At 45.6% G+C, this 23,931-nt stretch overlaps 1 protein-coding gene across 1 annotated transcript; it reads left to right on the top strand.

Moving 5' to 3' along the window:
* Window positions 1–4,916: 4,916 nt before the first annotated feature.
* Window positions 4,917–22,325, top strand: EFHC1 (EF-hand domain containing 1; the record flags this gene model as incomplete). The annotated part of the gene is made up of 11 exons (XM_084201657.1): window positions 4,917–5,120; window positions 10,016–10,237; window positions 11,882–12,169; window positions 13,905–14,054; window positions 15,108–15,300; window positions 15,532–15,752; window positions 16,476–16,616; window positions 17,757–17,970; window positions 18,306–18,453; window positions 19,256–19,457; window positions 22,200–22,325. The coding sequence occupies 11 exons, from the start codon at window positions 4,917–4,919 to the stop codon at window positions 22,323–22,325; spliced, it is 2,109 nt and encodes a 702-aa protein (XP_084057783.1).
* Window positions 22,326–23,931: the final 1,606 nt, after the last annotated feature.

The raw sequence follows: 23,931 nt of genomic DNA, 5'->3' as shown, positions 1-23,931 counted from the left end.
ACCTGTTCTGCTGCTACCTGGAGTTATACTGGTACCAAAGGAAGGGATCACCCATGTGTCCCCTTCTCTGAGGGTTTGAAAATGGATGACATGCCCTGCCTTTGTTGAAGGAGGTATGGTAATTCTATCTCGTTCAGGGACAGGGAGAGGAGCCCAAATGGCTCTTCCAAGGTACTTCTGATCATATTTTCTCCTCCCTAGTTGAGCAGAAGTGGACAGTGGAGGTGGTTTTGCACACTCTCACATTTCCCCTCAGGTGAAGCCGTGCCCATCTCTGTGTGGCCCTGCACTCCCACCTGGAGCCGACCTCCTGGTTATGATGATGGGTGGAGTGAGCTGGGATCTACAATACAGATTTGTGCTGCTGTGAGGATGTGCCCTTGTGTCACAAGGGGCTCACCAACACTGGAGCTTCTTTCATCCCTGTCTCCATCCTCCTCTTCCTCAAACCAGCTTCTGTCTTTCCTTCATCCTTGTGCACCTGGCTGCCTTCCTGGGCAGACTCCGCATGCTGCAGTCTAAGCTGGGAAGTGGCTGTGGAAGCTTTACCAGTGATCCAGAGGACACCAGGGCTGGATCTGGAAAAAGCCAAAGTGCTGCTGTGATAAATGCTCAGCTTGTCTGAGCCCCCCAGGAGCTTCTCCTTGGAGCAGGTCTCCTCCGTCCTGGTGATCCTAAGAAGGCATGCCTGGGAAGAATGTACCAGTGGCCAGGCTTGGTGAAGAGCTGACCACCAAGGGTTGAGCACACCTGAGATCCCCAGGGATCCCTGAGGTCACAGTCCTCTCCCTCAGGAATCTCTGGTCCTGAGGTAGTGTTCCTTCAGATCTTACAAACCAGGACAGCTCCTGAGAATTCATCCCAATGTGCCTTGTGCTATTTCTTTTGGAGATTAATCCTGAAGGAACCTAAGGATCAAGGGCAGCCTCTTTGCTGTCTGCTCCATGGTCCATGTTTGCTTTTAACAGCCAATTCCCACTGACAGGATTTGCTCTGTGTACAGAGCAGGAGGGGAGAATGGAGACAGGTGCCTTCAATTTGTATTTATGCCTAATTTGTGTAACAAGGTAAGGACAGGTTCCTCATGTGCCTTGCAATTTACATCTTTTACTGACAAGATTATTTTTAAGCACTGTTTGTTACTAAACAGAAGTACAAAAGAGTTTATATTTTTTTCCTTTGGGAAACAGGGAAGGATATGAGTGTTCCTTATTAACCATCCCCTTCCCAACTCCCACCTGCTGACTTTGTATTGTTGAAAACATTGACAACATTTTAAGCTTTGTACTGAACTGATCTTTATTTAAAAACTTTAATGGAAAAAAAAAATCTGTGAAAGCAAAATTATTGGTGTGGTGTGAAATTCCCAAATGTACAACTACACAACTACAGAAGGTCATTAGAAAAAATAGGGAAAATAATTACAGAGAGGATATATTAGATAATAATTACAATACTGAACAATAAGGTCTGGTTTTATCTGTGCCTCTCAAAGAACTTCCAAGGTTTCATGATACCTTTTGGATTTCATTCCTTTTCCACAAGGGAAGTGCAGAACAACTGCTCTGACACTGATTAGAGAAATTTTAGTTCATCATCCACAATCACAGAAGGGTTGAGTTTGGAAAAGATCTCTGGGGGCCACTTGGTCTAACCCTCATCTCAAGCAGGGACACTCAGAGCTGGTTGCCCAGGTCCATGTCCAGATGGATTTTGAATATTTCCAAGGATGGTGACTCCATCACCTCTCTGGACAACCTGTGCCAGTGCTCAGCCACCCTCACAGTAAAAAAGTGTTTCCTGATGTTCAGAGGAACCTCCTGTGTTCTGGTGTGTGCCTGTGCCCTCTGGTCCTGGCTCTGGGACCTTGTACAGAGCCTTGCCCTGTCCACTTTGCACCCTCCCTTCAGGGATTTATATACACCTATAAAATCCTTTAAATATTGCCTGACCTGATCCTCTTCCACCAAGGTACATGCTCCCTGCTCCAGCTTCTCTGGACAACCAGTGTCAAGGCCTCACCAACCCCACACTAAATAATTTTTTCCTAATACCCAATCTAAATCTACTCTCTGGCTTCACTTTGAAGCCATTCCCCTTTGTTCTGTCACTCACTACGTGTTTTTGTAAATAGTCCCTCTCCATCTTTCCTGTAGGTTACCTTCAGGTTCTGGAAGACTGCAATTAGGTTATGCTGAAGCCTTCTCCTCTCCAGGATGAACAATCCCAATTCTCTTGGCACTTCCTCTTAGGAGAGGTGCTCCATCCCTCTTTACTTGTCCTTCCAGTAGGTATCAGGGTGGCTGAAGTCCCCCATGAGGAGCAGGACCTGCAGAGAGGCAACTGGCCCAGTACAACATCACCCAAACTGGTTATCCCTTGAACCCTTCCCCTGCAAGCTCTCTGGTGGCTCATCATTCACTCAGAATTCCAAGCACTCCAGCTGTCCTCTCACTACAGGGCAGCTCCCTCTCCTCACCTTTTTGGCTTGTCTGTATCCCTCCATTGCAACATTCGGGTCGTGGGAGGTGTCCCACCTCACCTTCCTGATCCCAACAACATCATGGCCCTGCAGATGCACCCAGATCTCTGCCTCGTCATGCCCAGTCCCCACACTGCTGGTGTTCTCTACACACACTCCAGACAGACACCCCAGCACACTGACTTCCCGGATTTAGGGATCCCAGTTTTAGAGATTTCTCCATCATGGTGTTTTGTTGATTTTCTGATCCCTTTCTGTCATATTGCTCCAGATCTTCAACTCATCAACCTTATCTGGGAGGGTTGTGTGTGATCCCATACATAATTCATCAAGTTTTTCTGAATTTCAGAACTTAAAACCGCTAGAATATATTTTATTTTTCCTTCCAATAACCAGTAATTTTAATTATTATTTCTTAATATACCACGCAGAGCAAAGCTTCTGCAGGTTGTGTCTTCACCCACCAGAGGGCGAGATGTCTCCATCTGTGTCCCCACTGCCACGAAAGCAGAGCCCGATAAAGAATTCCTTTTGCCTTTCATGAGTAGATAGCAGGGATCTGGGAAGCTAAAAAGGCTCATCTTAACCTTGGCAAGTCAGACTTGTCTGTACAGAAGTTGCCAAGGATGAAGCTTAATCTAGATCTTCACTTTAATTCCTCATTTCTTCTTTCTCCTGCTTTACAGTCACTATTACTAAACACCACATTCTGCCACGGCTTTTCTTCTACTTCCTCCTGTGGAATCCCAGAATGGTTTGGGTTTGACGGGACATTAAAGACCCTCTCGTTCCCAAACCCTGCCATGAGCAGGGACACCTTTCATTAAACCAGGTTGCTCCAAGCCTTGCCTTGGACACTTGCAGGGACAGTGCAGCCACAGCTTTCTGGGCACGCTGTGCCAGGGCCTCACCACCCTCACAGGGATGAATTCCTTCCCAATATCCCATCTAACCCTGCCCTCTGGCAGCTTAAAACCACTGCTACTTGTCCTGTCACTGCATACCCTTGTAAATAATCCCTTTTTGGCTCTCTCAGAGTCCCTTTAGGCACTGGAAAGGACTCCAAGGACTTCCAGGACCTTCTTTTCTCCAGGCTGAACACGCCTAGCCTGTCATCTTTACAGGCTGTGCACCAGGCACTGTGCCACACAGCCTTGTGACAAATTTGCAGTTACTGTCCTTGTGGATGATCCTTGGCACACGGAGGTGAGTTTCGTTCTCTGAGATGGGTCCCATTCCCTGTTAAATGCTGCCTGGATATTGCAGCTTGAAAAATCAGAGCAAGGGCTTGATCAGGGTCCTGCTCGTGGGTCTAAGTCAGCCATCACACCTGCAGCTTTTCTGTCTTCCAGATTCAGCTCTTCTAGCCCTGCTTGGCCTTCAGTCGTTTATTTTCCTTTCTGAGCTCATCGGCCTCATTTTTTATCTCCCACCGTCTGGCTTCTTTCCCTCTCCCACACTGTGCTCAGACAGACGGTCTGGCTGCAATTCTCCCTGCTTAAATTCTGCTTACAAAACCCTCGGATCTGCCGCCTGCCCTTGAATCACAGCCTGACTTGCCTGGTGTAGTGATGATAAAGAAATCAAAGCAAAGATGCACAAAAAACTTCTTTTTCATGGAAACCTAGAAGGTTTGGGTTGGAAGGGACATTCAGGATCATCTCGTTCCAACCCTCTTGCCATGAGTAGGGACACCTTCCATTAGACCAGGTTGCTCCCAAATCCTGTCCAGCCTGGCTCTTAACGCTTCCAGGGATGAGGAATCCTCGTCTTTTGGGGAATCCACAACTTCTCTAGTCAACAAATAACTTCTGTTTTCCATGGTGATGGATTTAGCTCTTTTTTCTCTCTTGCATTTGGGAATGACTTTTGCACAGCCACCTTTTCCTTGATAGTATCCTTGATGCTTCTTTTTGCCCCTTCCTCCAGAGACAAAAATAATGTTTGAAATAGAGGAATTATAAAAAAATACACTATTTCACAACAATATACATTTTTTTATACATGTATATATACATCATAAACCAGCACAATCACTTCTGTTAAAATATTTCAATCACTCCAGGTGTGGATTTGTCCCTTCAGAGCTGCTCCTCACCCTGGGCACTGCACAGGGCAGGGAAAACTCTCCAAAAAGAAGCAGTCCAGATGCCACCCCCCGTTTGGGAGGCCAAGATGTTTTGATGTGAAGGGGTTACGAGGGGCCACGAGGGAGACATGAGGGGGCTCTGAAGGGGTGTGAGGGGAAAATCCCAAATAAAACAAGATTAACACTTTCCACGTCTTCCTTTCCACGCTGCGGGGCCGCGCTCCCCTCACAGCGGGTCGGGGGGCGGTTCGGCCCCTCACAGCCCTCCCCGTTGCCAAGGCTACCGCGCGGCGCGCAGTGCGCAGGCGCAGAGAGAAGCGGAGAGAGGCGCGAAGGGGCCCGCGCATGCGCACTGGGCGCGCGCGGAGGGTTGCCGTGGAGACGCGTCGGCCAGACCGGGCCCGGAGCGCCGCCGCCGCCGCCGCCATGAGCTCGGGGCCGGAGCCGGGGCCGGGACCGGGGCCGGGGATACGGCCGGGGACAGGGCCCCCGATCGAGCCCGGGTCGGGGCTGCCCTTCCTCCCCGGCTGCGCCATCAAGGACCCCTCGGTGAGCGCGCCCGCCCACTGTACCCCTTCCCACGGGAACCCCCCCAGATCAAGGTGGGCTGGCCTGCCGGGTGCCCCCTGAGGGGTGGCCTCAGAACGGGCTTCTGCACCTCCCCGCACCCGCTTCACGTGGTACCTGGTGTCCCCTGGAGTCACTCTCTGGGAATTTGGTGCTCCTCAACCCTTGCTGTAAATCCACGGGAGTTTTGGGACCCCTAAACTCAACAATATTCATAGAACTGTGGAATGGTTTGGGTTAGAAGACCTTAAAGACCATCCCATTCCGCCCACTGCCATGGGCAGGGACACCTCCAATTATCTCAGGTTACTTCAAGCCCTGTCCAGCCTGGCGTTGGACACTTCCAGGGATCCAGGGGCAGCCACAACTTCTCTGGGCACCCTGTGCCAGGGCCTCCCCACCCTCACAGCCAAGAATTCCTTCCCAATATCCCATCTAACCTTTCCTGCTGGCAGTGGGAAGCCATTTCCCCTTGTCCTGTCTCTCCATCCCTTGTCCCAAGTCCCTCTCCAGCTCTCCTGGGCCCCTTTACGCACCAAAAGGTGTTCTAAGGTGTCCCTGGAGCCTTCTCTTCTCCAGGTGAACACCCCCAGCTCTCCCAGCCTGGCTCCAGAGCAGGGGGGCTCCAGTCCCCAGAGCATCTCCATGGTTTCCTCTGGACTCACTCCAACAGGTCCCTGCATTTGTTGTGTTTTGGGCTCCCAACCTGGATGCAGCACTGCAGGTGGGGTTTCACAAGAGCAGAGTATAGGGGGAAACAGTTTCTTCAGGGAACATGAACCAAGGAAACCTGCTATTCCCCCAGATCACCCTGTAATTCCCCCCCAGACTGGGGGCCTGGTACATCCTGTATTCACCAAATATCCCCCAGACAACTTGGTGTCCTTTGAACCCTTGTCCTGGGAACCTCAAACTCACCAGAACCTGGACATGGCACTCAAAGTACCCCCAAAGAACCTGGTGCTCTGTGAACTCATTTGATGCTCCCCAGCATATTTAACATCCACTTCACCCTCCCCCAGGGACTTGGTGTTTCCCAAAGCCACCAAATACCTACTGGATCACTTCTGGGGGATCTGAACCCTCTGTACCCACCTGGTATCTCCTGATCCCACCCACAGCAAACCTGGTACTCCCTTACTTCTTCCACTGTTATTGAACATTGCAATCTGTCCCCAAGGGACCAAGTATCCCTGAACTAACCTTCAAGGGGACTTTGTACTTTTAATCTTTTCCCCAAGGAATCCATTGCATCATGTACCCATCTTATAACTCTGAATTTGTCCTGATAGCTTTGGAGAGAGACACACACACCCCTCCTCCTCCTCCTCATTTTTGAGCCTCATTTGAAATTCCAAAAGCTGTTTCCATAACTGCAGAACTACTGTCTGCAAACTCACCCCTTTGGATATTCAGTTCCCCTGAATCCATCCAATAATTCTCCCACAATTCATAAAATATGCCAGGGGGAATCCCAACTTGCTTTACAGTCCTGAAACTTGATTCCCTCAGGAAAAATGCTGTTTCTCTGAACCACCAGAGTTTTCCCAAAGCAAGGTCCTCTGAACTAATACTGGTACTGTTCTGAACCAAGTTCCTTAAATTCATCTGATACCTCCTCAACTGGATATATCCAGGAGAACCAATATTGATCAAACCTTGAGCATTCCTCCAGTAGGAATTAATCCCCCAAATCATCCCAATATAATTTTTTTCCTGGACATAATTTATCTATTACACAGATACACCTTGAAGTCACCAGTCCTATTGGCAATCAACACCTTCCTGATACCCCTTCCTCCAAAGCTCTGGTACTTCCAAAACTGCTCTCCTGGTGTTGCCTGGAGAACTGAATCCTTGACAGTGCTGGTCTGGAATCTGATAACCTGATGAGAGAACTGGTATCCCACCACGGAACTGGTGTCATCACAGCTTCCAGGATCATCCCCAGGAAGTGACACACTCTCAGCTGTTCCCAGGTTCCCTGGAAGAAGTACTCTCATCCTCATCCTCCTCCTCATCCTCTGCACCTGATACCTCAGTGAGGAACAACCTCTCCTTTTCCCCCATCCAATGGTCCAGGCCCTAAGGACCTGATAACCCCAAATCCTCCTAATGCTCTCTTGAAGAAGTGGTGCCACAGAGAACTGATGCTTCCATTTATTTCTCTGATATACTAAAAAAATCACACAAACAGCAAAAAAGGGGTTTCTTTATGCCTGGTTTGGGCTCACCAGGAATTTACAGCCTTCCTGGAGAGCATCTTTAACAGAAAACATTCCTGGCTCCATTCAGCTTTGTATATGAAAATTCATTGTCACAGAATCATGGAATGGTTTGGGTTGGAAGGGACCTTGAATGTCATCTTGTTCTAACCCTCTGCCATGGGCAGGGACACCTTCCACAAACCAGATTGCTCCAAGCCCATCAAGCCTGGCCTAAAATCAGTGACAACTGAGTCCTCCAATAGTAAATAGAGTAAATTACTCATAACAAATAACCATCCAGCAATAAAGGTTATCTCAGAATTATTATCAGATAATAATATTTCCTTGAAATTATTTATAACATCTTGGAAATCTGCAGTTTTCCAGTCCATAAAACTGGCATCACAATATTTGGTTTCCAAGTGAATGTGGAGAAGTTCTGAAGAAAACTTCTGTTCAAGTGAAGTGTTGTTACTGCTTAGTGCTCATGGTTCAGGGAAACAGACACTGGGAGAGGGAATGGTGTTTGTGTGAAATGTTACAGACTTGGCAAAAAGAAGGCCTTAATTCAGTGGAATTTCTTCAGATAAACACTGGCAGCAACTGAGATTAGGAGTTTACATTCTGGGTTTTCCCTTTTAAATTTTCATTAGTCACCTGATCCTGGAAGATGTTATCTGGCATACAGGCTCACTTTGGGAGAGCTTATCCACTCAGGAGCCTTATGAACCAATGAGGTGCTTTCTTTAGGCAAATGTGGGCTCTTAAAAGCCTGCACACTTCTAACAAACACTGATTTTGCTCAAATTAAAGACAAACTTCCTGGTTTTCCTTGAATATTTTTTCCCCACAGCATTCCCTTGGTGTTTATTTAACAGAAGGAAGTGGCAGTTCTGTGTCAGTTTATAAGGTGTTCTGCTAAAATGTCTTCAGACAGATCTTGTTTTCACCTGTTTTCCTCACTGCTCTCTTCATTGCAAGATCTATAGTAGCAGTTTAAAGAGAAAACAGGGAGTTATGTGGAATTCAAGTGAGGCCTTGAAGGTATAAATAAGATTAGAGGCTTAACCATGAGGGGCGAGTGAGGGGGTGCAGTTTGCATGCCTGAGGTTGGACTGACTGCAAGCCTGGGGCTGTAAAAGGAGCTGGAGCTTATTCTCTCAGCACTAGAAATGCTTACAACTCTGTTTTACTTGGCAAAAGTCAAGAGATTTGATTATCAGGGACTCATAATTTCCCCTGTTTTCTCTGGAGGTGTAAGTGCTGAAAGCCCAGTGGGACCAGGCAGCTCCTGCAGTGCAGGTGAGGTACCACGTGTGCTGGAGTGTGCAGCAAGTGGAGCAGTTTGGTGTCACTCAAGTCTGACCCTGCTCTTCAGTGGTGAAGGACAAGAGTGGCTGGCAGAGATCAAGTCCTGTGCACAGCTCTGGTTGAATGCAGCCCTGGGAGAAGGACTTGGGGCTGTGGATGGATGAGAGGCTGGGAGCCAGAAACCCCCACCATCTGCTGGGCTGATTCCCCCTGTGGGCAGCAGGGGAGGGGGCAGTTCTGCCCCTCTATCCCACTCAGGTGAGATCCCACCTGCAGAGCTGCCTCCAGATCTGAGGTCCTCAGCATAAATAGGACATGGAGCTTCTGGAGCAAATCCAGAGGAGGCCACAGAGGTGTTCCAAGGGCTGGAGCCAGGCTGAGAGAGCTGGGGGTGTTCACCTGGAGAAGAGAAGGATCCAGGAAGACCTCAGAGCCCCTTCCAGTGCTTAAAGGGGCTTCATGAAAGATGGGACAAGGCCTGTAGCAGTAGGACAAGGAATGATAGTTTTAAACTCAAAGAGGCTCAATTGAGATTAGATACAAGGAAGAAGTTTTTTACAAAGAGGATGGTGAAGCCTGGCACAGGTTGCCCAGAGAAAGTGTGGCTGTTTCATCACTGCAAGTGTCCAAGTCCAGGTTGGATGGGGCTTGGAGCAACCTGGGATAGTGAAAACTGTCCCTGCCTGTGGCAGGGGGTGTAACTGGATAATCTTTAATGTCCTTTCCAACCCAGGCTGTTCTAGGAGTCTATGACTATGTAGAGAGGTGATAATACAACTAATGTGCTTTTGTACATTTCATAATTGCACTTCTGTGAGCATGACATGCCTTGATTTAACCCAGCAGAGAAAATCCTGTATCATGCCCAGGGGAGGGTTAAGAAAATAAATAACAATGAAATACACAGAGGGTGCACAACAGTGAAGGGAGCGCCATAAGGCAGTAACTGAGGTCCCATGGTGATCTGTACTGCTGACAAATAGGGTAGGGAACAAAGAGCTGATGAGATAAATACCAGGGCAGATAAAGTGCTGACACACTGTTCTAGGCACTGACTATGGTGGCAGTCAGGAAATTCAGTGATTTAAGTTCTTCCAGAGCCTGTGGCAGTGCAAGGATCTGAATTCACTCTCGTGCCTTGTATATCCACCACTCCCTGTTTTTTCCACTGTTTTTTTCCCTAGGTACAAAATCTGATTTTAAATAACTGCAGCAGTCGTTTATTAATAAAATGCTGGGGATGTGTGTGGGGTGAGACATTCTTGATATTGCACTCTCTTACTGGGTTATTTTGTGCTTCCAGTAGCTATATCTGCTAAATTAATGCAGTATTTTGATAGCTGGATTTCCTTCCAACAGAAAACATCTTTTCATCGGTGCCAGACAATGGACTTCAAAAATGGATATGCCTTTTTCCGGCTGCCAAGAGAGGGGGTTGGTGGGGACACACTCTTTGCAAATCAGCTCTCCCAAGATGAATTAGATGATTTATGCAACAAGGGAGCCACACTGACCTATGGGCAAGTCAAGAGGCCTGCACCTTCCCGCTTCACTCCAGCATTCGTGGCTTATGACAAAAAGGTATAAAGAAGCTGATTCCAGGAATATCACTGGCCAAATTCGGAGACATAAACAGTCAGCTCCAGGGTTCACAGGACTGCATACAGCAGTTTTCAGATGCCAGAGCCCTTAGTCAGAGACAGCTGAATCCCAGACTGAAAGAGGCTTTCTTTGCTCGGGAGGAGGATTATAATATGTAAACGGTGTAAGACATTCCCTACAAGTTACACTTGAGCATTTTCAGCAGATGTTGGAAAAGAGGTTTGATTAGCTCTGGAAAGCTCCAGCTTAAAAGTATTGCTCTGTAAACCACAGCCTGGAGTTCTGTGTTTCCAAAACTGTATTGAGGTTGTAACTGAGCTTTAACTGGAAAAGTCAGTCTGCAGTGGGAACCCTGGTAGCCTGTTTGACCGTGGTCTATCTATTGGTGCTTGTGTTGTCACCACAGTGACAACCTGAACTGCTCCATTAGTGCTTCCCATGTTACTTCTTGGTCATCATATCAGACTGGTGCTGGCTCTGTGTCTGCTTGGAGCAATCCTGAGCTACCCTTGGTTTTCAGTGTGCCAATGGCCCAAGCTGCAACCCGCAGCCGTGCATGGAGCAGCTGCTGCAGTGGGAGCTGCAGGGCTCAGGAGCTCAGCACGTGCAGGCTCCACACGCTGCCAGCCCTGCCAGAGCAGTCTGCAGCCAGCCAGCCCTCAGGCCGGCTGTGACGCAGGCTGGGGAACAGATGTGCTCTGTTAATTGCTGAGGCTGTTCCTTCAGAGCAATGTAAATGTTGCTGTTTAATCTGTCAGATCCTTCTCTGCCCTTTCCTTCGAGCCACAGGAGCAGCAGGGGCCCAAGTGCTGCTGGGGATGTCACAATCCCTTGTGGGGCACTTTGCTGACTGATAGGAACTTGCTGGCTTTATCATCTCTTAATTATCCAGGCCTCTGGGCTGGTGTATCTGGGTGTGCAAGGCCTGATTGGCCACCTGCACCTTCTTAAGGGCATTGAATAATCTTGGAATGAATAGTCCTCCTACTTTTGCCAAGCAGAGGGCCTGGCTGATTAGTTTCCTTGTTTCCCCAGCACAATTTTTGCTGTCAGTGCTGAAATAGATGTGACTTCAGATCATGGAAAGGGACCTTGAAGATCATCTTGTTCCAGCCTCCCTGCCATGGGTAGGGACACCTTACGCTATCCTAGGTTGCTCAGAGCTCCTCCAGCCTGGCCTTAAAATGATGACTCCTTTCAGATTTTAAAATTCTCAGATGTGGTTGAACTCTTTACTAAAATCTGTGGATAACTTCCCTAAATCAGGGCTGTAAAGCTGACAAATAAAAAGATGTGTGTCAGTAAAGTAGATTACTGTCAGCAGCCAAGCACATGGCAGTAGGTGAAACAGCAGGGGATCAAGAAGTAGGGAAAAGGCTGTATTTTTACACTTGTCTCAGGCACATCGAATTTGCAAAAGACACATCTTAATAAATGCACTCCTGGTGCCTCTGCTGTCACTCACAAATTAGGCCACAGTTGTCTCTGAAGACTTTTAGAATCTAATCCAGTAATTTTACCCCACCAAAGCAAATTACAAATAAATTATATGCCTTGATAGTCTGATCATGGTGTTCAAATTGTTTCTTTCTCTTTCCCTTTGCTGTATTGTGCCTTGGGCAGGTTTTGAAGTTCGATGCTTACTTCATGGAAGAAGTTGCAATCTCTGCAGAGGAGCATTACCGGATCCGCCAGGTGGGCATCTACTACTACCTGGAAGATGACACCATGTGTATCATCGAGCCCAAGGTGAAGAACTCGGGTCTGTTTCAAGGCAAACTGATGAGACGCCACCGGGTGCCCAAGAATGAGCACGGGGATTATTACCACTGGAAGGATCTGAACGTGGGCATCGACCTCACCATCTACGGCCGGACCTACCGCCTGGTCAACTGCGACTCCTTCACCAAGGTGTGTGCTAGGGAGAGCGCTGACAGAAACACTCCCAGTTCCTGGGAACTGCAGGGGTTTAATTACCTCTTAGAGTCCAGCAGTTTGCAGCTGTAGCTTTTGTCATATGGGTGCTCCCAGCCTTTCTTTGTGCTTTTAATGTAGATTTCCTTTTTCAGGCCAAAAGGGACTTCAGGGTATGACATCTGCTGAGGGCAAGTAAGGTGCTCAGGATTTTTGCCCCAGGACTGCTGGAAGTCCATCCTTTGTCCTCAGGACTTCTCTTTACAATACAAATTCTAAGTTCCTGTCTGTGCAGTTTAACTGCTTGGAGTGCAAATGAAACTTTGTGCATACATGAGAGGGAAATTAGTGATCCTGGCTCTTTACTCATTTAATATTCCTCTGTTAGGAACAGTGGAAAGGAATACAAGCAGTAACTCTGCACACATCTGCAGCAAATTCATGATCCATGGGTTGAGAATCATGGTATGAACTGACCTTTCTAAGAAAGCTTACTCATTGCCTGCTTTTCTATTTCTGGCTATTTCTGTACCAGTAAATGAGATAATAATGATCCAATAACAAGAAATAAGAATTACCAGTACGCTGGTATCCTGCTAGATTGTCCCCAGTAAAATCTCAGACCTGATCAGCTACTATTTTTCCAGGCCAGGAGTTAGACTGCTCCAGGGACCATTCCCAATAGGTGAGTGACATGCACTCAACCTGTCCTGGAGTATGGAAGAGTTTAGATCCAGGCTTTTCCTTGTCAGTTGGCCTCAGTGCCCAGGAATGTTCCCAAGCATGTATAATATATTGGTATAAAAGTGGCTGTGTGGCCAGCTCTGCTGGAACAGGTGACTGTTCAAGTTAGTCCACATCAAATAAAGAGGTGGTCCTCATGTTAATATTGATGGAAAACATGGAATGAGCTATGTGGGTCTACATCTCAAGGCCAATAGTGTATTTATCATTTACTGACATCTTCCAGACCAGGAAATGGTGAGTCTGAAAGTGTGAACTTGCCTTGTGAGTCTTCAGGGGGATCTCATATTCCTGTGGGAGATGTTTGCATAGGTGCTTCCTGGGCTGAATGTTTTCATGGACCACTTCCCAAAGCCAAAAAGGGAACAAGTCCCTTGACTTCAGAGATTGTTTTGGGTGACTGATGCAAGTCCACGAGTAACACCCTGGATTTTGTTCATGGTCCAAGGTAAGCAAAAAATCCCTTTATAAACGAGCAGATTGCACTCTTTCTGTGGGAAAAGTACTCCTGAAAGATGGAATGAAGCTGCCACTGACACATATCCTCATGCCTGAAGGGTCTTGATGTGCCTAGTGTGGGTGACACTAGCTTCTTCTAACTATCTGACACAGCCCTAAATTATTGCAAACTCAGGCTGACTACATCTGTGTTTATACAGCAATTTAATCTTTTCCATTTACATAAAAGAGACCAACTGACAGCTATCTTCCATTTAAAGCCTTAAGGCCAAGGAAAACTGTGCTCAAGTGAAATCTGAGTTAGGATGTTCAGGACAGAACTGCTCTGATTAATTAAAGGGTAAGCAAAGATAAGAAGCAGCTTAAACAAATGTATTTGTCATCTGCTGTATTTTGCTGTTGCTGTAGAATTCTCTGTGAGTGAACTTGCAGAATTCTGACCTCACTCGTCCCAGCCCACCTGTAACCTCTAGTCACCTCTTACCTTTAGACCTCCTGTCAGCACTAACACCTCAGATGACCTTCCTAGGTGTTCCTGGAGAGCCAAGGGATTGAAGTGAACCCTCCAGAGGAGCTGGTTTCGGATCCTTACACGGAACATCGTCGGATGCCTGTGCAAAAACACACCTCGCCCACAAGTCCCGACCCCTTCAGGCAGTTCCTGGCCTATGACACAAAGGTGAGAGAGCTGGGGATTACCCTAATTATTGTATAATCTCCCACATCACACTGATGATGCACCTCCAGTCCTGGTCCTGGTCTGGGCCCTTCACTTTAAGAAAGACGTTGAGGGTCTGGAGTGTGTCCAGGGAAGGGGCTGGAGCACCAGGAGGGGCTGAGGGAGCTGGGAAGGGGCTCAGCCTGGAGAAAAGGAGGCTCAGGGGGGACCTTGTGGTTCTGCACAACTCCTTGACAGGAGGGGACAGCCAGGGGGGTCAGTATCTTCTCCCAGGCAACACGAGAGAGAACTGGAAATAGCCTCAAGTTGTTCAAGGGGAGGTTTGGGTTGAATTAGGAAGAATTTCTTCACTGAAAGGGTGATTAGACATTGAAACAGGCTGCCCAGGAAGGTGGTGGAATCCACATGCCTGGGGGTGTCCAAAGAATGACTGGAAATGGCACTCAGTGCTCTGTGAAGGGTGACAGGGTGGGGGTCAGTCAGAGGTTGGACTTAATGATCTTCCAACCTAAAAGATTCTGTGATTACAGTGAATATGTGCTATTGAAACCCAGGTCCTGTGAGAGTCTGCAACCTCACTTATTCTAAATTGTCTCAGTCTGCTGAACAGACTCCAGATTTGCTCCTTTCTTGGCTTTAGTGAGAAACAAAACCTTTTATGCTTTTTTCTGGGCTTTGTGCCTTGTAAACAGCTCCTCTTTGGATTGCAGAGCCTGTGCTCAATATCATCCATTACTCTCTTGCTTTCTGTTGGGATGAGATAAGCCACCTGCCTCTGGAATTTAGCAGCCAGATGCAGTTCTATTAGGAATGGTCTTGCTGCATCCACTCCTCTGCTCCCCCAAAATATTGATGCCAGCTGCCAGAGCAGACAATTTCAGACAAACACAAATGCCCCATACTCTGACTAAATTGTCCCTGTGTCTCTCCTCTCTCTTCAGGAGGTGAACCTTGGGGAACTCTTGAGCATCTCAATGTGATGAGTTTGATTTCTGTGGCACCAAAAGATAATTCTGATCCATGTTTGACTGCTTTTTTATTCCTCCACCCTAGGTGCTTCGCTTCTATGCCATATGGGATGACACCAACTGTGCCTTTGGTGATCACCATCCCTGCATCATCCATTACTTCTTGGCAGATGACACAGTGGAGGTTCGGGAAGTGCACAAGAGAAATGATGGGAGAGACCCATTCCCGGTACTGATGAGACGCCAGCGCTTGCCCAAAATCTTTGTGGACAAGAACAGTAAGTTTAGATTGGCACATCCATCTGTGCTAAGGTGTCATTATTTCATGGTCAAAAAAAAGTTTTTCAACTGGTCACTAAATTCTTTATCTTTTGGGAAACAGTGGCAGGACAGCAGTGCCAGCATCTCCCTGTAGCTATTTATACACCTTGCTTTTATATCCATTTTCACTAGGAAATGTTAACATCTCCCTGATTGATTTATTTTTCCTTCTGCTCCCTTTTCCATAGAGAATTTCCCAAGCTGTGTGTTGGAGATCACTGACCATGAGGTACAAGAGTGGTACTCACCCAAAGATTTTGCTATTGGGAAAAATGTCACCCTCCTTGGACGTACCTTCTTAATCTATGATTGTGACAAGTTCACCCAGGACTTCTACCGTGAAAAATATGGCATCACAGACTTCCAGCCAGTGGATGTAAATAAGAAACCACTTGAAAAGGTTCCACAGGTACTGCAAACAATTTCTCAAAAGAAGGGAGGAAAGGAAGCAGTTGGTGTTAGCTCTTATAGTAAAGTAGAGGTTCAGCTTAATAAGAACCTGTAGAAAACAAGTTCAGCTTAAAGAAAAAATCAATTTGAAAAAGACAAGGCAAGAATGATCATAATAGATATAAAAATGAAAGTCTGGCTGCGCTCATACTACTGAACTCTCCCTCACTCTTCAAAACAGTGTTGCCAAGTCCAAACTGCCTACTGCGGATGGTCACAGCCCTTGTTACCTCCCAAACTGAGCCCAGAAATTGTTTGGAGTTGTGGCTTAGACCACAGGCATAATGGGGATTAGGTTACCCGTGTAACCATTTGATGGCTGAGTTCCTGTGCATGGGAAGGTTTAGTTGGAACTGATGATTTTAAGGTCCATTTCAACCCAAACCATTCTATGGTTCTTTAATATAGCCATAATCTCTTTAATCAGAGAAATTACCTGTCTTTCTGAGTTTCAGATTTGCTTAATCCTCTTATTATCATTAAATACATTAAATCTTATTATCATTAAATACAACACATGACCAGGCTGGTGTCAACCATCTCTATTGGGCAGGATGTCACATCTCTTGCTACCTGGTGGCAGAATATTTCCTTCCAAATCTGATGGCCTTTGCCAAGTCTTGTAAACTTTGTCTTGTTCTTAGTTGCAGCTGTTTATGGTTAATATCTCCTCTGGATGCAGGTAATTCCTCCCTATAATGGTTTTGGCATCCCTGAAGACTCTCTCCAGAACTGCCTTAGTCTGTTTCCTAAGCCTCCACGGAAAGATATCATTAAGATGCTGGAGAATAATCTCAAGGTCCTGCGGTACCAGGTGGCCCTGGTAAGTGTTTTCCTTGGTGGAATACTGCCAGGAGGATGGGAGGAGCAGCCTGCCCAGACAAGGCTGTTGGCAAACTCTCCTTTGTGCCAGTGGGAAAGGAGAGCTCCCCAAGCCAACAGGGGGCATGCCATGGGGTGGTTATGTGCTCGCTGTGACAATTGGCAGCTCAAAAAACTAGGAAAAAAAAAAAAAGGCCAAAAAGTACAAACCAAACCTGCTACAAACCCACAGCCATTTATGGAAAAACTCCCTCTGCCACTGCTACGTGACAGATGGCCCTGGCTGAAGCAGCCTGCACTGGGCAGTGTGCCTCTGCCTGCCTTCCACCACTGCCACCAGCCAGTTCCTGATGTCTCTGCTGCTGGCTCCAGCCCCTGTCTCCTTCTCCAGGCTAGTCCTGGATGCAGCAGCCAGCAAGGAGCTGTCCTAGCAGAGCAGCCAATGCTGGTGTAGAAGCTGGAAAATCCATGAGAATGGTGTTTTCCACCCACAACAGCACCCAGGCACTGGCCTTTGTGCCAGCTTTGCAGCTGGCTTATGCAAGGAGCCTCTGGCACATCCAGCAGCAGCGATGGCATTTCCTGTGCTGCCTTGTGCCTGCCCTCTCCAAACACTCTGGTTTCTTTTCCCTATTGTGCAGGAGTTCCCTAAAGGTCACAGCTGAGGAGTTAAGATCCACTTAGCTTTAAGCTAAGCGAGTAAATCCACTGGTGTGTCAGGGGAGTGACTTCCTGTGACTAAGGGCTGAAACAGCACCAAGCCTCTCTCAAGCACTCAGCATAATGAAAAAATGTAATTTAAAACTGAATTTTACAGCCTCTCTGGGATGAATCATTCCATATAGGATAGAGAAAGGATTTCTCTCAGATTACTCAGGCTGTGGAAACACTGAATATATTTGGTAACTTCAACCCAGATTCTGCTTCAGTGGCTTGAGTAAAGCAAGTAACCTTTGAAATTCAGATCCTGAGTGCTGTCTAGTGCTTTGTTATGCTATGTCAGCGCATCAAGTGCTTTGTTTAGTCAGCTGTAAAGAAAGCTCTGGGTGGTTATGAGGAAGTTACTAGGTACTCCTAAGCACCCCAGGCAAGGAAAACCTGGTTCAAATGCTCTGTTCCAAAACTGCTACCTTTCCTCTAGGAATCACCAGTGCCTGAGGACAGAAATCGTCGTTTCATCCTCTCTTATTTCCTCGCCGATGACACGATCAGCATCTATGAACCCCCAGTCAAAAACTCTGGCATCACAGGAGGCAAATACTTAAAAAGGACAAAAGTTACCAAGCCAGGGTCTACTCCAGAGAATCCCAAATACTATGAGGCCTCTGACTTCACCATTGGTTCCACAATTGAAGGTAAAATCCAGCCTGGATTTATAATACTCTGCTCTGATATGTCATTTATTGCATATCTCTTCCTTCACTTGAAAGATCTGCTGCTTCTGGGTCTCCTCACATTTGAGTTTCCAGATTAGCAGCCAGTGTTCACTGATATAACTTTGTTACTGTCAATGCTTGAACCTTTCAATCAGTGAAATTATTCTTACTTCAAGAAGTGAAACAAGTAGCAGAGCTGTCTCAAAGCTGAGCCCAGCCACAGGAGAGGAATCCTGCTCCCTCCTGGAGGACAAAATTACTTTAACCTATGCTAAACCACAGGTAACACTACTTCTTTAATGTTTCTCCCCTAGTGTTTGGCCATAGGTTTATTATCATGGATGCTGATGAATATGTGCTTAATTATTTGGAGAGAAATGCAGAGAGTTTCCCTGCAGCCACACTGCAATCCATAAGGGATCATTTCCTCCCACGGAAGGTGGTGGTGGAGACTACCAGCAGGTAGGCTACAAAGAGTGGGGTGGTGGGGCTAAATAAGGCTAAGGTTGACAGCTGAGGGCATTTTCAGCAGCCTCCCTGGGCTCCAGCCTCCTCCTCTGCTGGTGGTTCTGATGCTCCAAGGGGCTGTGTTTGGGCACGTCCGGAGGGTGTGAGGTGTGTACAGTAAAATGTTGCGGCTGCTGCTGGCCCCAAAACCTCCTGAGACAGCTCTGGCTCAGCAGCACAGAGAAGTGGTCACTGCACCAAGGCTGAGTTCAAGAAGTGTTTGGACTTCCAGCCAAAATCACAGAACCACAAAATGGCTTGGGTTGGAAGTACCTTAAAAGATCAGCTCAGTCCAACCCCTGTCATGGGCAGGAACATCTTCCACTACCCCAGGTTGCTCCAAGCAACACTTAAACACTTTCAGGGATGGGGGATACATCTTTTCCCAAAAAAGCATCACTTCACTGTAAGAGATGCTGCCAACTTGAGCTGATTGATGGTTGCAGGCTCAGCAGGTGGTGAGGGAAGTATTTTTTAGGACATTTATTACTTCTTTGCTTATCAGCTCATCAGAGCCTAGACCACATCCTCCTTTTAGCTGTCTGGACCCAGTTTGTGTGACCCAGTAACAACCTGTTATCTCAGAACATGGTTTGGAGGCAGTTATATCATGGCTCTGAAATTTGAAACTCAAATTTCCCACTGCTTCTGACACTATGGAGCACACAGGCAAATGCTCTTTTTTTTACTCAAGTGTCACAGCAAGGCTGCCAAAATGAGTTTTTACATGAAATCCTATTATTGTTTTCATCTGCAGTGGCTTCCCCAAGAAGGACCTGGATGATTTAATTGTGGAGGTTCAGAAAGAACTGAAACGCCAAAAGCCCTTTGACACCAGGCATCTTCATGAGACATTTCATCATTGTGACAAGGAGGGCTCTGGCTTCCTGGATAAAACAAGATTTTTAACTCTCTGTGACAGGCTCAATGTGCCAACCAGCAGCATTCTTCTTAATAAGGTCAGATGGAAGGGGTGCTGTGCATGTGGAATTCCCCTCCTATGGCTCTTCCAAAAGATCTCTTCTAAAAACCAACCCTAACCAGCTGCTCTAGCCTTCAAAGGGGACCAAATTCAAGAAAAGGGCAAGAGAGTCTCAGTTTAGAAAAACTCCCGAGCTGTTGGACTGAGTCTGTGTCTTAGAGGAGATAATAATTGCTGTCCTCTCAGGAAAAGGGAAAAAATATTATCCAGGCTGCCCCCCATGTTTGGCTGCAGTGTAGTGTGTGAAAATCATGCTGGTTCAGGTCTTGGATGAGTAGAAGAAGTCATGTATTGTGATAGAGATCAGGAATCGTGACAGAGATCAGGAGTAGGCTCCTGCAGAGCTTGGAGTGTCTGTGATGGCTTCAGCAGAGCTGGGATTGAGTAGACACTGAGGTGTTCAAGGAATGTGCCTTAGGAAAGCTTAGAGACATTCTGGATTCAATAGCAACTGAACTGAAGGTCTAAGAACTAAGTATTTTCCAAAACAATATTAATATTAATAACGATAACATATAAAAATAAGATATAGTAATATAATAATATAGCAATGAATTATTATAATATATAATAAAGTCACAATAATATAGAGTATAATTATAATGAAATGTATATGAATATAATAATAAATTATTATTTTTGTTATTAGATAGATTTCATAATTATAATTGCTATTAAAAATGCAATAAATAATATTATTATATATAATAATGCATAATAATATATAATAATATAATAGTATAATATAGCTATAAATTGTTATAATATATCATGTATAGTAAATATAAAATATATAATGTAGTGTAATGTAATGTAATGTAATGTAATGTAATGTAATGTAATGTAATGTAATGTAATAATATAATATAATATAATATAATATAATATAATATAATATAATATAATATAATATAATATAATATAATATAATATAATATAATATAATATAATATAATATAATATAATATAATATAATATAATATAATATAATATAATATAATATAATATAATATAATATAATATAATATAATATAATATAATATAATATATAGAACAGCAGCAACAACAACAACAATAATTATTGGTTTTTTATTATTATTATTATTATTATTATTATTATTATTATTATTATTATTACTATTATTATTATTATTATTATTATTATTATTATTATTATTATTATTATTATTATTATTATTATTATTATTATTATTATTATTATTATTATTTTAGAATCATAATACCCTGGTTAACAGTTGCTGGGCACTATAAGCAATAAGCAGCACATGGAGATCACAGTCTTTGCACAGTCTGTAAAGCAAAAAATGTCAGGGAAACTGAGGGAAAAATTCCTGCAGTGAGGGTGGAGGAGGAATATGACTGGCAAGGATGTTTCCTCAGCATCATGTGATGGGCTGTAGATTAGTGGCCAAAAAGGACTCAGACTTTAGAGAAATTTAGAAACCAGAGGGAGTTATTTCCCCTGCTAAAATAAAAACTTTTCTAAAATAGTCCACTGTGAGCATCACAGCCATGGTTAGAAAGGGGCGTGGGCAGTGGATTTGTGTCTCTGAATGTAGGATGAATAAAGGCCCTGACAAGCATCCAGGGCTTTGCTGTACCAGAGTTCATCAGAGCTCACTCTGCCCTGAGGAATTTACAGTGGGGTGACAATCCCTGCTCCACTCTGAGAGTGGGAGAGAACATTCTCAAAATTATACAGAGAACCTGTGACAATTGAAGCTAAATTCCCATGTTTGAGCCCCAGTCTAAGCCCTATGCACTAAAAACATCCATCTCCTCTCCTGAAATCTTAATCCCAGTGTTCCCCGAGCCCTGGGAAGTATGGCAGGTCTATAAATTAAACATATGGCAGAGTTCACTGCCTGGAGAGGAGCACAGCTGTCAGTCACAGAAGCAGACCCCAGAGAATCTGTCTCCAGGCGACAAGGGGAAGAGGAATCCTTTCAAGGAATTGTGATATTAGACCTTTTCCATCTCGCTGGGTGTCAGAAGGAGATTTAGTTATGCAATTAAAGAAACAAAAGCCTTCTTTCTTCCTCTGAAGCACACAAAGGCTGTGGCTCTGTAACACAATGCAGGGTCAGGCACGGACACCAGAACTGGCTCATTAGTGGGGCTGTCACCAAGCTCAATTATCTGTGTCTCCCCTTCATGCCATGTGCACACACCAAAGTGACACCAGGGAACAGTGACTGTTCACATAGTCTGCCCCCACCCCACTTTTGGGAGGGATTTGTGCAAGATTTCCTGTGGCCCATCTCAGTCTGTGGCCATGCTTTGTGTTTTTATGGCTCTCTTGCCACTCTGGTGAGGCCTAGAAGGAAATAAAGATTAAACTCAAACACTTTAACTCTTCTCCTTGCATAGATTAGTGTCATCTATAGGCATTCAAGGCTGGACTTGAACCTTTAGATCATCAAGTCCAACCTTTAGGTCATCAAGTTCTATCCTTAAATGGTTGGACTTGATGATGTAAAGGTTGGGCTCAATGATCTTGTAGGTCTTTTCAATCCTCAATGGTTCTATGATTCCAAGTTTACCTAGATTCAGGACTACCAGCATGGGGAAATCCTCATGGGAGAATAACTGCTCTGTCGCACAAGGAGAACTCTGGGCAGTTTCCCTTATAAACAACCCCAATTTTGCAGCTTTTTCCAGCTCTTTATGATGTTTGCTGTGTGTTTTGTCCCCACAGCTGATTGACTACTGTTCCTGTGATGAAGACAAGGTAAACTACCGTGACTTCCTTCGAGCCTTCCCTAGTGATCTCTTCCCAGAAGCTGAAGGACAGGGTCAGCAGTTGAATTCTCAGCTGACTTGAATATATTGTACTTCAAAAAGGATGTTCTGGTATTCCCCCTTGCTTCACTCTCCCTCTCCCCCTTTTTCAGACCCAGCTGATTCCACCTTCATGTTAACTTTTTTTCCTTCCTAACTTCTCCCTGTCCTTTTAACTACTCCTAAACTCAAACCCCACCACTGCTGGATGTTGAAATGAAACTTATAGGAGAGAAAAAAAAATTCTGAGAACCAAAGTCAGGTTCTTCTGTTGTTTTCTCAACCTTTGAGTGCAGTATACTTTAGAGAGCTAAAGCTCTCTGAAGCCTGGAGTGAAAACCACTCCAGGTTTCTCTCAGATGGGCCTTTCACCTTCAAGTAGTGAAGACTGCCAGTTTGTTATTAAAATTGCAATAAAACTGCAGTTGCTATAAACACGTCAAAAAGTCTTGTTTTAAATAGAATGGCTGGAATAGCTAAGGATTAAAATAAGGGTGAGGGAGGAAACCCACAAATTGTCATTCTGGGTCTACTCAAAGTAGGGTAATTGTGATGAGTTTAGTTACCTGGAGGTAACAGGGGTCTGGACACAAATCTGCTGACAGCAGCTTTGCATTTTTTAACAAGAAGTTGGGAGAATGGTTTTAGGACTGAGATCCCATCTAAACCCACCTTATCCACCTGTCATGTCACCAGACAGGTCTCCAAGGAGAAGGGAACATGGGCAGTTGGCATGGCAATAGAGTTATGACACTCGTGCTCCATTACTCATCTCCCCGTGAAGGTAATGTGGCAGGAGCCTTCTCACCCCAAGTGACACCTGCCAGGTGTTGCCATGGAACACACAGAAAAGGCAGCTGTCACACACAGAGAACAAAGCTCTCTGGAACAAAATGCTGCTTTAAATCAGCTTTTGTGCCGTGGATTCCCACTTCCCACTTCTCAGATAGCTGAGAGTCTCCACGTGACAGCTCCCTCCTGTCTCCCCTTGTTTGGAAAGGTCACTGCTCTTCCCTTCTGGGCCTGTTCTGTGCTGCTGCTCACCCTGACCAAGGATCATTCCAGGGATCTCTGGTCCACCTCAGATTTCAAGAGACCAAAAACTTACAGATGAAATTACTTGAGCTGTCAGAAACTATTTTCTGCACAGGCTATGAAACCGTAACCTAACCCTCAGCCAAGTGATGTCGTGTGTCTGGGGCCAGCTGCACAAAATACACAATATAGCTCACCAAAAATATGTGCCTAAACCACATCAAATAAATCATCTTCTACAAATACCCTCATCCTCCACTCCCTCTGATGAAAGCAGCCATGAATATTGAACTCTGGAGCAGCTGCCTGTGCTGTGGACATAGGAAATGTGGGAAGATAAATCCCAGCTGCAAGGGCTTGGGTGACAGAATAAGGGGACAGGGCTTTAAACTGAAAGAGGGAAGATTTAGATTGAATATTGGGGAAAAAATTGTTCCCTGTGAGGGTTGTGAGGCTCTGGCACAGGTTGGCCAGAGAAGCTGTGGCTGCCCCTGCATCCCTGGGAGTGTCCAATGCCAGGTTGGACAGGGCTTGGAGCACCCTGGGATGGTGGAAGGTGTCTCTGCCACATGCACAGCTTAGCAATAATAAAGCATCCGTGGAAACAGCACTGG

The sequence above is a fragment of the Fringilla coelebs genome (assembly GCF_963513975.1).
Source record: "Fringilla coelebs genome assembly, chromosome: 3".
In the NCBI taxonomy this organism is placed as follows: Eukaryota; Metazoa; Chordata; class Aves; order Passeriformes; family Fringillidae; genus Fringilla; species Fringilla coelebs.
This window is presented reverse-complemented; position numbering and strand designations above follow the sequence as displayed.